The sequence below is a fragment of the Xenopus laevis genome, chromosome 4S (assembly GCF_017654675.1).
Source record: "Xenopus laevis strain J_2021 chromosome 4S, Xenopus_laevis_v10.1, whole genome shotgun sequence".
NCBI lineage: Eukaryota > Metazoa > Chordata > Amphibia > Anura > Pipidae > Xenopus > Xenopus laevis.
In genome coordinates this window covers 117,987,556-118,003,294 of record NC_054378.1, presented here as the reverse complement: position 1 = coordinate 118,003,294, position 15,739 = coordinate 117,987,556, and the positions used below count along the sequence as shown (strand labels likewise).

General features: G+C 41.5%; 1 protein-coding gene across 5 annotated transcripts; it reads left to right on the top strand.

Annotated features, from left to right (window-relative positions):
• The first annotated feature begins 122 nt into the window (after window positions 1-122).
• tada3.S (transcriptional adaptor 3 S homeolog) lies at window positions 123-15,597 on the top strand. 5 transcript variants are annotated; one of them, XM_041591366.1, is made up of 11 exons: window positions 159-319; window positions 561-702; window positions 1,856-1,910; window positions 4,271-4,495; window positions 5,376-5,626; window positions 6,901-7,006; window positions 7,205-7,349; window positions 10,005-10,108; window positions 10,958-11,067; window positions 11,860-12,045; window positions 14,045-15,597. In XM_041591366.1, exons 3-11 carry the CDS (start codon window positions 1,905-1,907, stop codon window positions 14,235-14,237), a joined length of 1,326 nt encoding a protein of 441 aa, XP_041447300.1. In that variant the 5' UTR covers window positions 159-319; window positions 561-702; window positions 1,856-1,904; the 3' UTR covers window positions 14,238-15,597.
• The last annotated feature ends 142 nt before the right edge of the window (window positions 15,598-15,739 follow it).

Below are 15,739 nucleotides of genomic sequence, written 5' to 3'. Positions count from 1 at the left end.
TCAGCCATTTCGCTTCCCCGAATTAGATATGAATATTAACGGGAGCATATCTCATTTCCATTATTGTTACATGACTATAAGCACGTACTAATTTAGAGCAATACAAATTAACTCGGCGTGCATCCTCCTTTTCAAAATGGTCCGGCTCGCCCCGCTTCACACCATATTAGGGAATATGGAATGCAATGCGGGTTAAACCAAATTTAAGTATAGGGGGTGTATAAACAACAGAACCAGCGACCGAGTTAGATAATTCATGAGAGAAATCATCACGATTGCTAGAGGCTTATTACACCAAAAACCCGCGGATCTATTGCAGGTACACGTCGGTGTTGTTACTGAGGGAGGCCACGGGCTAAGCGTTCTCAATGCCGCCATTGCGCGCCAATTACGATTCTTGTCTTCGGTTCATTCTATCGAGGCACAGAATGGGGGCGTAAAAGAAAATTGTGCTTTGCAGACGTTAATACGTTGGGTAAAAACGAGTCCAAAGAACAGGCCTGATACAGACTGGTTAGTGCATTCACCACAAGCTGACACCCCTATTTGTATTCCCTCAGTGGTACGCTCCCGTGTGACTGACAGGCGGTGACAGCGACTGCGTGAGGAGCGTGGCTCTGCCCCCTACTGGCTGCGGGGAGACAAAGGAACGAGCAGAGCAGTAGTAGCAGGATTCATTGAGGGGGCCAGGCCGGAGTGTGGGTACGTGTGTGGCATTGTTGCTGAATAATACACTGCGCGTGAGGGCTGCGCTTTTATTTGAGCACTACAACTCACAGCGTCCCCCTTTGGCAAAGCGACTGCTTCTCTACCGTTACCTGTACTTACCTGGATTCATTTGTAAATTGTAATGGTACAGTGTACACATGCTGGGCATTAGAGCTGCAGATGGTTGTGCTGCTCATATTAGTACTGGTGCATTGTGGGTAGAGTGCAGGGCATTAGAGCTGCAGGGCTTGGGCAGTTCTGGTGCATTGTGGGTACAGTGAGCTGGGCATTAGATCTGCAGATGGTTGTGCTACTCATATTAGTACTGGTGCATTGTGGGTAGAGTGCAGGGCATTAGAGCTGCAGGGCTTGGGCAGTTCTGGTGCATTGTGGGTACAGTGAGCTGGGCATTAGATCTGCAGATGGTTGTGCTACTCATATTAGTACTGGTGCATTGTGGGTAGAGTGCAGGGCATTAGAGCTGCAGGGCTTGGGCAGTTCTGGTGCATTGTGGGTACAGTGAGCTGGGCATTAGATCTGCAGATGGTTGTGCTACTCATATTAGTACTGGTGCATTGTGGGTAGAGTGCAGGGCATTAGAGCTGCAGGGCTTGGGCATTTCTGGTGCATTGTGGGTACAGTGTGCTGGGCATTAGAGCTGCAGATAGTTGTGCTACTCATATTAGTACTGGTGCATTGTGGGTAGAGTGCAGGGCATTAGAGCTGCAGGGCTTGGGCAGTTCTGGTGCATTGAGGGTACAGTGTACACATGCTGGGCATTAGAGCTCATATTAGTACTGGTGCATTGTGGGTACAGTGTGCAGGGCATTAGTGCTGCAGGGCTTGGGTAGTACTAATGCATTATTCGTACAGTTAGATGGGCATTAGAGCTGCAGGGCTTGGGCAGTTCTGGTGCATTGTGGGTACAGTGTACTGGTTATTAGAGCTGCATGGTAGCGTTGCATATATTTGGCTGGAAAGTAGAAAATCACCGGCACAACAGGATATTTCTAGCAGGGAAACCCTTGCTCGTTTATTTGCGGATGCAACGTTTCGGGGCGTACCCCTTTGTCAAGCATATATATTTGGCTGGTGCATTCTGGGTACGGTATAGACATGCAATTGAGCTTGTGCATTGCTGTTACAGGTATAGATCAATTACTGTATCTAGAAACCCGTTATCCAGAAAGCTCCAAATGACGGTAAGGCCATCTCCCTTAGACTCCCTTAGACATTATAAACCGTAATAGTAAAACCATACCTTGTATTTGATCTTAACTAAGGTAAAATTAATCTTTACTGTGTTTATTTATTGCTAAAATGATTATTACTAGCCATCATTCAACGTAATATAACCTTTGGATATATATAAATACAAAGGCTATTTTTTATTGTGCTGCAGTGATTGGATTTTTCAGTACCGGTATAGTATACATTATCCAGAAACCCATTATCAAGAAAATTCCAAATTACGGAAAGGCCATTTCCCATAGATTCCACTTTATCCAAATAATATTTTTTTTTCTCTGTACTAGTAAAACAGTACCTTGTACTTGATCCCAACTAAGATATAATTAATCCTTATTGGAAGCAGCCTATTGGGTTTATTTAATGTTTACATGATTATGGAAAGATTCATTATCTGGAAAGCCCCATGTCCCGAGCATCCTGGATAACAGGTACCATACCTGTATTTCCATCTGTGATGTCAAGTCTGCTACCCAACAGCTGTTGTTAAACTGCAAAACCCCAGTCTTTTTCCAACATCATAAATGCAATGTGAATGGAATGCTCTCATTTTTTTAAGGCTGCGTTTAAAAAGGGGTATACAGTTTAGTTCACTGCGGGGTTTAATTGGGCTGGTGCATTTAAAGGGGAGGTAAAGTCTAAAATAGAATAAGGCTAGAAATGCTGTATTTTTTATACTAAACATGAACTTACTGCACCACAAGCCTAATCAAACAAATGATTTATGCTTTCAAAGTTGGCCACAGGGGGTCACCATCTTGTAACTTTGTAACTTTGTTATACATCTTTGCAAGACCAAGACTGTGCACATGCTCAGTGTGGCCTGGGCTGCTTAGGGATCATCATAAATTATCAAAATAGCACAAGTCAAATAATATCTGCCAGAAGCCGATACAGCAAGACTGATTTGTATTGTTTAATGCAAAATTTCTCCAACTCTGCAGAACCAGTGGCTGCAGCAAAATAATCCTCCAAATAGAATCCCAGTTTATCTGTTTAAATCTGGCACCATGATCTTTGTCTCTGCAGCTGGGGTTGGAAACCGTAAAGGGGGTGTAAAGCCAAAATAAAATCCAATACAAATCTCTACACAGTCCCTGACTGCTCTACAGGGAAACAAACAAAGCTGCTTGAGTTCTGCATGGCTGGGAAGTAAGGCGGGGGCTCCCCCTGCTGTTCATAAGTATGATTGTTTCCCTGCAGAGCAGTTAGGGACCGTCTGACAATTCCTATCCACAGCAGTAAATGAAGGGAGAATTTCACTGCATACAGTCAGGTCTCTTATAAAAAAAATTTGGATTTTATTTTTTTGCCTTTACATGCCCTTTAACAGCAATTCGGCAGTGACTAGGGCCTAGGTCCACCAGGAGATTCTCTGGTCCGTTGGCAGATCAGTTTTACCCCATGGTTAGGCTGAGGGATTAGAACTGTTACATCTTGTTAGGCTGAGAGTACAATTCATAGAGAGTGCATCATCATTAGTCTGTGCTTACAGGAATAGTCCTTACTGTAGACTTCCAGGAGCAAATGAGTGCAAAAGTGGTGTTTTGGGATCTTTCACGTTTGAACTGGCCCAATCATGAGTCTTTTGTGTTATACTTTTTTATACTTTTTTCTTTAAAGATTTTATTTTCAAAACTACAAACAATTACAATAGGAGGAAAAAGGAAGGAAAAAGGTAGTGAGGAAAGGGAACAGGACATATATTATGTTTGGCTTAAAGGAAAACTATACCCCCAAAATGAACACTTAATAGATAGTTTACATCATATTAAGTGGCATATTAAAGAATCGTACCCAACTGATCTATATATTTAAGTAAATCTTGCCCTTTTACATCTCTTGCCTTGAACCACCATTTTGTGATGGTCTGTGTGCTGCCTCAGAGATCACCTGACCAGAAATACTGCAGCTCTAACTGTAACAGGAAGAAGTGTGGAAGCAAAAGACAGAACTTGGTCTGTTAATTGCCTCATGTGACCTAAGAAGTATAATTTGGTTTGTTTGTGTGCACCGTGAATCATACGATCCCGGGGGCGGCCCTTATTTTTTAAAAAGCCAATTTTCTATTTATGATTACCCAATGGTCCATACTACTAGAAAATTATTATTATGAAAATAGTTTATTTACATGAAGCAGGGTTTTACATATGAGCTTTTTTATGCAATATCTTTTAATAGAGCCCTACATGGTTTGGGCAGTATAGTTTTCCTTTAAACATGCTTAATTATTCTGTAAATCAAGCCATGTACCCCATATCGCATCAAACTTCTTAGGGCAACCTCGAGATGTTTGTGTTCTACTTTACTGCAGGTCGCCAGCCTTGAAAGAATGAGTGAGTTAAAGGATTGCCCTCTCCAGTTCCACGACTTCAAGTCTGTCGACCATGTGAAGCTGTGCCCCAGATACACCGCGGTTCTCTCCCGCTCAGAGGACGATGGAATCGGTATTGAGGAGCTCGATACTCTTCAGCTGGAGCTGGAAACCTTATTGTCCTCTGCCAGCCGGAGGCTTCGTGTGCTGGAAGCGGAGACCCAGGTGAAAAGCAGCGATGAAATCTGGAGCACCGTCCCCGGCAGTTTTTTAAAGGGATACTGTCATGGGAAAACATGTTTTTCTTTCAAAACACATCAGTTAATAGTGCTGCTCCAGCAGAATTCTGCACTGAAATCCATTTCTCAAAAGAGCAAACAGGTTCTTTTATATTAAATTTTGAAATCTGACATGGGGCTAGACATATTGTCCGTTTCCCAGCTGCCCCAGTAATGTGAACTGTGCTCTGATAATATTCAGTCACTAATTACTGCTGTACTGCAAGTTGGAGTGATATCACCCCCATCCCTTCCCCCCAGCAGCCAACAGTGGGAAGGTAACCAGATAGCAGCACAAGATAACAGCTGCCTGGTAGAGGAACAGCACGCAATAGTAAAATCCAGGTCCCACTGCGACACATTCAGTTACATTGAGTAGGAGAAACAATAGCCTGCCAGAAAGCAGTTCCATCCTAAACTGCTGGCTCTTTCTGAAAGCACATGACCAGGCAAAATGACCTGAGATGCACCTACACACCAATATTACAACTAAAAAAAAATGCAATTGCTGGTTCAGGAATTTTATATTGTAGAGTGAATTATTTGCAGTGTAAAAAATGTAATTTAGAAATAAAAACGACATCATAAAAATCATGACGGAATCCCTTTAAGGGAATAATCCCCTGAGTGTCATGTCCATTACTGCAGGACTGTGTATAGGTCTAAGTTGGCAGAAAGTCAGTCTTCAAAATGCTAAATATGCTGCTCATTTCATTATACATATTATTTCCCTTCCTCTATTAAGAGATCCCTAGTTTCTGGCCACACTATTTTGGCTGTGGTATCCCGTTCTAGTCAACATCTCACTCTGCTGTTGCTCTCTGCAGATTCTGACAGACTGGCAGGATAAAAAGGGCGATCGAAGATTCCTTAAACTGGGCAAGGAGCATGAGCTTGGCACACCCATCAAACACAGTAAGCCCAAGAAACAGAAGCTGGATGGGAAAGGGAGTCATGCATCTGGACCTGGTCCTGGGAGGCCGAAATCTAGGATTATGCAGCAAAAGATGCAGGAATATGAATTCACAGATGATCCCGTAGATGTGCCAAGAATTCCCAAAAATGATGCCCCAAACAGGTATGATTTAATATAGGGTACACTTTACATAAGGGAATTTAGTGTTATAAAAGCAGAGCACATCCGCTCTAAGCGTGCATAAGGACTAAGTTTACTCAAATGGTTTAAAGTTAAATCTTTTATTTCTGCATCTTGCACTGTTTTATTATGTATACCCACAGTTTCTTCATAAGAGTACAAACTAAGTGGTATATACCCATGGCCACTACTCCATAGGAGTAGATTGCATAACAGTACATACCACACCACTGTGCCACCTAAAATGATGATAGTTCTGAAATGTGATTTCATGCAATTATTTGACAAAAATTTCAAATAAAGAGTTATAAAAAAAAAAAAGAAAAAAAAGCAGAGCACATATATACTCATTCCATAGCAGGTGATCAGATTATGTGAAGCTACTTTTGTCTGCTGAAGTCTCTCCAATTCCTTCCTGACTCCAATATGGCAATGGGACTAGTCCCTGGATCAACTTGTACTATGAGCTATTTCCCATAACCCTGTATTCCCTCACTTGCTAAACACTGTCCAACCCCTTCTTAAAGCTATCTAATGTATCAGCCTGTACCACTGATTCAGGGAGACAATTCCACATCTTCACAGCTCTCACTGAAACAAACCCTTCCGAATATTTAGGTGGAACTTCCTTGTCCTGTTTGAGAACTGGAGACCAAAACTGTACGGCATATTCTAGATGGGGCCTTATAGTGCTCTATACAGTGGAAGAATGACCGCTTCCTCCCGTGAATCAATGCCCCTTTTAATACAGCTCAAGACCTTATTTGCCCTTGATGCTGCTGACTGGCATTGCTTGTTACAGCCAAGTTTATCATCTACTAGTTCTCCAAGGTCTTTTTCCATAATGGATTTGCCTAGTGCAGTCCCATTAAGGTTATAAGTGGATATTTTTAAATCCCAGGTGCATTTATCAACATTGAATCATATTTGCCACTTAGCTGCCAGTTAGTCAAGAGCCTGTTGCAAGGATGCCACATCCAGGATGGAATTAATTGGGCTGGATAGTTTCTGCTAACACTGATACATTACTTACAATACCCTCCCCCATTAATGAGTTCTTATGCAATTAAAACTTGCCTTCGAACCTGGAATTGAAAAATAAGCAACCACTTTGAGGCCACTGGGAGCAACATCCAAGGAGTTGGGCAGGAGCATGTTGCTCATGAGCCACTGGTTGGGGATCACTGGTCTAGATCAATGCCAAATAGGTCACCATAACGGTGGTAAGTTTATGTTTTCTGTGTTCTGCATTGAAGGTTTTGGGCCTCGGTGGAACCATACTGCGCAGACATAACAAACGATGAGATTAAAGTGTTAGAGGATCTTCTGAAAACGCCTGAGGATGAAGCCGATTACTATAAGGTACGCAAACTGCACTTTGCATGTGCTGATTGCCAGTGACAGCAGATAAAGAGGATGCAACATGCTTCCAGGCAAGGTTCTGCTAATGCAAGGCCCAAACTCTTGACAAACATGGTACCATTAGTTTTCACCAGTTGAAGCCCATGTATTTTGCTGAGGGCACAGATTGTCAACTCTACCATTTGTCTTCACTGATAGATTCCTCCACTGGGAAAACACTATTCACAGCGGTGGGCACAGGAGGACCTTCTGGAAGAGCAGAAAGATGGTGCCAGGGCTGCTTTATCAGGAGACAAGAAGAAGGGAATTCTGGGACCTCTGGCCGAACTGGATTCCAAAGGTAGTTGTATTTAGACCCATGGAACATGTCCTCACTTTTTCAGGGCCGCTATGAATGGCGATCATTCTATGTAAAGGGAGGCTGTAATGTGTCAGCACTATATAATAATTATAATAACTAGCAATGATATCAAAAACAAATTTTTATAATTCACAAAATCAGTGGTTAAACTATACTTTTATACCTTGAATTAAACTGATATGAAGACGTGTGTAGCTCGTGCTCTTGCTTTGTTGCCACTAGCTTCAGTGAAAATGTTGCTAACTAAGCTTAACGTTGAGACCCTGCCTAAGGGGCAGTTTTATCAAAGTGTGAATTGAGAACTCGTCACAATAAAACTCGCTCACTTTCTGTTAATTCCTCTGGGATTTTTTTGAATCTTATTTATCAGTAGAGTTCACCATTTGATAAATATGCTTTCAAAAAATCCCATAGGAATGAACAGAAAGTGATCGAGATTTTCTGTGGTGAGTTCTAATCTCGCATTTTGATAAATCTGCCCCTTAAAGTAAAATTCAACCCTAAAGTAAAAAAACCCTACCCCCTATCCAACATAGAACCCCCCCCCCCCCCAGCCTAGCTGCTACTCCAGGCAAATGCACCTAAGTCTTTACTTACCCCTCAGTGCAAATTCTGTCCAGCGGAGTTCATGGCAGCCATCTTCTTCTCTTCGTTAATCTTTTCAACATGAGAGCATCGTATCAGTGCATGCGAAGTTGGAACAATCTTCTGCTTCGCGACAGCTGTGCATGCATGGAAATTGTTGTAGCTGGTGCTCTCATTCCGAAGATTGACGAAAGATGGCTGCCATGAACTCCGTTAGAAAGAATCTGCACCGAGGGGTAAGTAAAGATTTAGGGGCCCGGGGTAGCAGCTTGTCTGGGGGATGGAGGGGGTCTATGTAGGGGGGTAGGGTTTTTTTTTAACTTACGGTTGATTCCCCTTTAATCATCATGGCTCATAACCATTTTGTGGCTTGGCTGTGAGGGGTTTACTGTATCGTAATGTAAGGGAGGAAAAAATGGGCACAAGGGAAAACCACAAACAGACAACCAGTAAAAATGGTAACGAATAAAAAAAAAATTCTGCCATTAAAAGACTTATGCGTTGTGTGCCCACATGACACTTAGTCATAGCACTTAGTCCCCAACCTTTTTTTACCCCTGAGCCATATTCAAATGAATAAAGAATTGGGCAGCAACACAAGCATGAAAAAGTCCCTTGGGCGCCAAATAAGGACTGTGATTGGTTCTTTGGTAGCCCCTATGTGGACTGGCAACCTATAGGAGGCTTTACTTTGCACTATAACCGTATATACTCCGTATATAACGTATAAGCAGAGTTTTTCAGCATCCAAAATGTGCTGAAAAAGTCTACCTCGGCTTATACTCGAGTCAGTGGGCAGTAGCTGAGATTGCAGTCACTTTCTGTTGGTTATATGAAAGAATAACAGTGACTGCAATATCACACAGCGCCATCTGTTGGTTATATGAAAGAATAACAGTGACTGCAATATCACACAGCACCCTCTGTTGGTTATATGAAAGAATAACAGTGCGCCCCCTGTTGGTTATATCAAAGAATAACAGTGACTGCAATATCCTACAGTGCCCTCTGTTGGTTATACGAAAGATTAACAGTGATGGCAATATCAAACAGCACCCTCTGCACATGGTAGTGGGACAGTGGGACAATGCACACAGTAATCCGTTTGGCAATTCTCTGTCACCATCAACTTTGCAAAGAAGTCCGGTTGATCGCTGGGGGGTCGCTTTGGCGGAATGTGAGCTGCTGGGAGACAGGGCTGTAGTTGTGTCTAGGCTTATACTCGAGTCAATAAGTTTTCGTAGGTAAAATTAGGTACCTCGGCTTATACTCGGGTCGGCTTATACTCGAGTATATACGGTACTTAGTTTTTATGCAAATAAAAGCCTGGAATTAAAAAATAAGCACCTGCTTTGAGGCCACTGGGAGCAACATCCAAGGGGTTAGAGAGCAACATGTTGCTTGCGAGCTACTGGTTGGGGATCACTGGGCCACTCCTATGCGGGCATGAAATGCGTAAGGCTTTTAATGGTAGAAATAAAGAATTTTTTTTTTCTTTTTTACAACTTTTTCTGATGGCCTATTTGTGTGTTTCCAGTGTGCCCATTTTTTCTCATGTTACAATAGTAGACAACTGTATCTATATTGGAGTTTTGTAACTACAAGTTGTGTTTTAGGGCCTTTACTTGTTCTGCATTAGTGAGAGTATTAGCTAAACACTGGAAAGTGTTGTCACCATTAAAATAGCAATGGACAATCAGGTAAAATGCCATAAAACTACGGCAGCTCAGCTATCCCTCCTATAATAACTGATTCTGCATTATACTCTTTTGGGAGCTGGAGCTTGAAATAACAGCAAGGAGAAGGAAATGAGAGACAATGTGGGTTTTCCATCAATCAATTTGTTGAACTAATGCTGTTCTGACTTGCTTTCTATTTAAAGATATAGGCTATAAACTGGTGTCAGGTTGAACAGAGTGTATAGTGCCCCCTTAGTTGTACTCTACTTTGTACTCATTGGAATGACTACAGATTTAAGAGCTTGATACTCGGGTGACATGTTTTCCCCCCACCAATGAAATGTACGTGACTGTGTTTGCTTTCTCATTCCAGACGTGGACTCTTTGTTAAAGAAATCGGAGTCTCAGCACGACCAGCCAGAGGATGGCTGTCCATTTGGTCACCTGACACAGCGCCTCCTGCAGGCTCTAGTGGAGGTAACAGCCTAACTAGTGGTTTCACCTTTTTGCCTGTTCACTGACCTATGTAATCCTGTTTGTCTAATTAGATTTATTATTGTTTTGTTGAACCTTAAAAACAATACACTAAAACATTAGAACAATGGAGGTTGTTCTTACGCTCTGCTTGTGATTAGTAAAAGTGTTGGTGCATCGATCCTCATCAGGGTTACCGCAATCCCTAAGGAGACTCATAAAACAATAGTTTGAGGCGAGCACTCAGAAGCAAAATCTGCTGTGAAAATTTTATTCAGATACTACATAACGCACTACGGGGGTTATTTACTAAACTTTGAATGCAAAAATCACGAAAAAATTTTTTTTAGAAAATCTGACAATCACAAATTTTTTGGAATTTATGAAACCCCGAGGATGGAAAAGTCCGAATCTGAAAATCCGGCATCTCAGATCTGTTGAGGTTGCATATAAGTCAATGGGAGAAGTCCCAATGATTTTTTGATGTGCGCTGGGTTTCGTGCAATAACCTGAAGTTTTTGGGTGAAAATTCCAAAAAGATTGTGAAAATCTGTTGTTTTTTTTTTCCCTCAAAGCAAATTTTCGGGGAAAATCTAATAATAAATAAGCGTAAAAAAACCCAGGCGGCTTTGATCGGAGTTTGTATCAGAAAATATTGAGATAAATTCAGACTTTGATAAATAACCCTTAATGTTATCTAGTCTCTGAATAAAATTTTCACAGCAGATTTTGCTTCTGATTAACTTCTCCTCAAACTACTATTTTATGACCCTAAAACATTACGTAGCAAGATAATGGCAGCACTGGAAGTGGCTCTGATACAGTATTGCACCTGCTTCTTTTCTCACCCAGGAGAACATTATTTCCCCTGTAGAAGATTCCCCGATTCCGGAGATATCAGGAAAGGAATCTGGAACAGATGGAGCAAGTACTTCTCCTCGCAGCCAGAACAAACCATTTAGGTACATTTATCTTTTTATTGGGCAGATACTGGGAATTCATTCCGGTGAATGTAAAGTTCTGTAAAGGTGTTGCAAGTTGCTGGCTTCACCTTTGAGTTATCTTTTATTATGTTATAGAATGGCCAATTCTAAGCAACTTTTCAATTGGTTTTCATTATTTATTTTTTATAGTTTGGCATATTTTTCTTCTTATTCTTTCCAGTCTTCAAATGGGGGTCACTGACCCCATCTGAAAAACAAATGCTCTGTAAGGCTACAAATGTATTGCTATAGCTACTTTTTATTACTCATATTTCTATTCAGGCCTTTCCTATTCATATTCCAGTCTCTTATTCATATCCGTGCATGGTTGCTAGGATGATTTGGAACCTAGCAACCAGAATGCTGAAATCGCTAACTGGAGAGCTCAAAAACGACAAATAATAAAAACCAATTACAAATTGTCTCAGAATATCATCCTCTACGTCATACTAAAATTTAATTTAAAGATGAACAACCCCTTTAAGCTAGCCATTGCCCACCTGTACAAGAAGCTAGCAGGGAGTTGCGTCCAAGCAGGCATGTGGTTCGATGTCATTGGATGCATGGCCAGCTGAAAAAGTTTGGTAATTACACTGGCAGTAGTCATCATAAATAGAATTTATAAATGCGTGCATATCAATTCTCCAGGGACAGCATGCAGGCAGGAAGCATAAATGTACATTGTCTGGACGTTCTGATTTAAAGTAATTAAAATTAAAATGTTTTGCGTAGTTCCTTAGAAGTTGCTCAATACATTTATTTCTTTTGCAGTGCCCCCCATACCAAGTCATTAGAGGTCCGCATAAAGGAAGAGCTGATATCCCAGGGGCTGCTGGAATCTGACGATCGCCCTGCTGATGATTCCGAGGACGAAGTCTTGGCTGAGCTGCGCAAAAGGCAAGCGGAGCTGAAAGCTCTCAGTGCCCACAACAGAGCCAAGAAACAGGAGCTGCTCAGGTAATGGGACTTGCATTTTACTAATGATCATTGGGCTGCTAAGATTTGGGAATAATATGGTGTTGATGTCAACCCGTCGCTTATTAAAGAGATACAGACACCAGAAAATAACCTTTTTTTAATATCTATCATAACATTGTCTTTCAATGCTATTTATAATTTTGCCATAAAAGTATTTGCCTAATGCTTTTACATTACCTTTCTTACTACCCTGTCCCTGTATCAGGGGGCTGCCATATTTGTGCAGCAGGAGCCCATTCGCATTAGAAACTGACAGGTTAAAAAGGGACGGTCAGGTTGGCAAAACAGTCTGGTTTAGGAACTTCAAGTGACATTTACTTACAAAAGCAGAACTATCAGCGAAAAACGATCAACATGACCTATAGGTAACTTTTAATGTAGATTAATATTTTGAAAATAAATTTGTGGGGTGGGGGCAGATTTATCAAGGGTCGAATTCAAAAACTCTCGAATTCGACCCTCGAAGTAAAATCCTTCGAATTCGAAGGATTTTAGCGCAAAAGGTTCGAATAAAAATCGTTTGAATCGAACGATTTGAACGATTTAAAGCGATCGATCGAATGATTTTTATTCGATAAAAAAAAAAAACTTAGAAAAGTATGAAGTCTAAGTTTTTGTTTTTTTTAAAGAGACAGTATTCGATTATCGAATAGTGGAACGATTTTTACTTCGAATAGTTCGAATCATTTGATTCGATCGAATTTGACCAATTCGATGGTCGAAGTACCCAAAAAAATACTTCGAAATTTGAATATTTTTGCATTCGAATTATTCACTCGAGCTTAATTATCTGCCCCTTAGTGTCCGTATCACTTTAACACCCCTTTCTAGTACCATGTTACTTATCTCCTTTTTTCAGTGGTTTTACTTGGTCCAATCCATTAGATCCTCCACATAAAGCCTTAAAGGGGATGCAAACCCAAAAAAACTATTTTGACTAATGGAAGGAAATTTGTATTATGTTGTTGTCATGGATTTATGAAATATTTTTCATTTTTTGTTCTTCCTTGCCCTTCAGTTTCTGTAACTTATGCTTATGAAATTGTTAATTATTTACAACATAGGTGGTTTTAATCCCTTGGCTGCCCCCCCCCCCTGGATTGGATTCACTAGGGGTGCCTAACGTATTGGCACCCCTCTAGTGAGTCAGGCTTTCTTTGTCCTTGGAATTGTAAGGTACTGCATGATTCCTGCCACTGGTAAATAGAGAAACTTGTGGATATACGGAAGCCATTGGGCCACTGTACTACACTGGGTTGCTAAGGGTTACTGGACCAAAGGAGAGTGCATTCAGAATGGCAGTTTTTTTTTTTACTTAAAGGAGAAGTAAAGCTTGAGTAAAGAAGTAGCTAGAAATGTTGTACATTATGTTTTGTGCTTCTGTACCAGCCCAAGGCAACCACAGCCCTTTAGCAGTAAAGATCTGTGTCTCCTAAGATGCCCCAGTAGCTCCCCATCTTCTTTTATGCTGATTCACTGCACATGCTCTGTGCTGCTGTCACTTACTGAGCTTAGGGACCCACTCACAATATACAGTACACATAGAATAGAAATGTCACAATATAAGGCTGATTAGTAATTAATACAGATAATTACTACATGGCAGCACAGAAACCAGTGCAATTAGCATCAGAATTTAATAATCAGCCCTGTAGCATCAGCTTATATTACAGGGGAAGCTCATTTTGTGCTGGATAATTAGTGACGAGCCCTAAGCTTAGCTTCTCAACAGCCAATCAGAGCCCACTGAGCATGTGAGTGTCACAGACACTTTCCAAGATGGTGACCCCCTGTGACAAGTTTGAAGTCCTGGATCATTGCTGCTATTGACAAGCTGAAACTTTAGCCTCGTGCAATAAGTTCACTATATAAAACATGGCATTTTTAGCCCTATTCATTTGTAGGGTTTAGTTCTCCTTTAACACCCACACCCTCCCTTTTATTTATTGTTGGGTGATGCTGTGTTTCCCTGCTCTAGGCTTGCAAAGGAAGAGATGAACCGGCAGGAGCTGCGACAAAGGGTCCGCATGGCTGACAATGAGGTTATGGACGCTTTCCGAAAGATCATGGCTGCTCGGCAGAAGAAAAGGACTCCCACAAAGAAGGAAAAGGACCAGGCCTGGAAAGCCCTTAAGGAAAGGGAGAGCATCTTAAAGCTGCTCGATGGTTGATGGAGAAACCTATAAAAGGACTGAAATGGTTTCTTGGTGAAGGACAAGCAATGGGTGCATTCACTATTTACAGCTGATTTAGAGACCCATTATGTACAGATTGTTCAGGAACGTACTGTGCAGCTCCTAGTCACGGGCTCCCTGTGTGCAGGTTGTTTGGGACCAGGCCCGGACTGGCAATCTGTGGGTTCTGGCAAATGCCAGAGGGGCTGCTATAAGGTCCCATAGAAAGTCAGTATTTAGTGGGCTGGCGGGGGCTGATTGGGCCTCTGTGCACCTGAAATGCCCGGGCCTTTTTTAATTCTCAGTCCTGACCTGTTTGTGACTAACGATTGGTTCGTGTATACATGTTACCACTGGAAGGACCAACCAAATTACGGCTGCGCATGGATATTCTACTGCCCTAAGGTGTATATAGACAGATTTTGTTATTTGTATTCATGTGAACCCATCACTCCTGTGGCTACTTTTTTTTTTTTTTTTTAAATAAATCTCTGTGAATTTATTTATTTTTCGGAGGGGGTTTGGGTATTTTTTTAATTTACTTTTTTGGGATTAAAGCACTTGATCAAAAAATCTCATTCTGCCAATACTGACTTTTCAGACATTGATTTGGTTTTCAATTCAGTCTTCCCAATTATTTGCATTAGCACCCTCTTATAGACCAGTCTTCCCAATTATTTGCATTAGCACCCTCTTCCTGGCCAGTCTGCCCAATTATTTGGATTAGCACCCTCTTATAGACCAGTCTTCCCAATTATTTGCATTAGCACCCTCTTATAGACCAGTCTTCCCAATTATTTGCATTAGCACCCTCTTCCTGGCCAGTCTTCCCAATTATTTGCATTAGCACCCTCTTATAGACCAGTCTTCCCAATTATTTGCATTAGCACCCTCTTATAGACCAGTCTTCCCAATTATTTGCATTAGCACCCTCTTCCTGGCCAGTCTTCCCAATTATTTGCATTAGCACCCTCTTATAGACCAGTCTTCCCAATTATTTGCATTAGCACCCTCTTATAGACCAGTCTTCCCAATTATTTGCATTAGCACCCTCTTATAGACCAGTCTTCCCAATTATTTGCATTAGCACCCTCTTCCTGGCCAGTCTGCCCAATTATTTGGATTAGCACCCTCTTATAGACCAGTCTTCCCAATTATTTGCATTAGCACCCTCTTATAGACCAGTCTTCCCAATTATTTGCATTAGCACCCTCTTCCTGGCCAGTCTTCCCAATTATTTGCATTAGCACCCTCTTATAGACCAGTCTTCCCAATTATTTGCATTAGCACCCTCTTATAGACCAGTCTTCCCAATTATTTGCATTAGCACCCTCTTCCTGGCCAGTCTTCCCAATTATTTGCATTAGCACCCTCTTATAGGCCAGTCTTCCCAATTATTTGCATTAGCACCCTCTTATAGACCAGTCTTCCCAATTATTTGCATTAGCACCCTCTTATAGGCCAGTCTTCCCAATTATTTGCATTAGCACCCTCTTCCT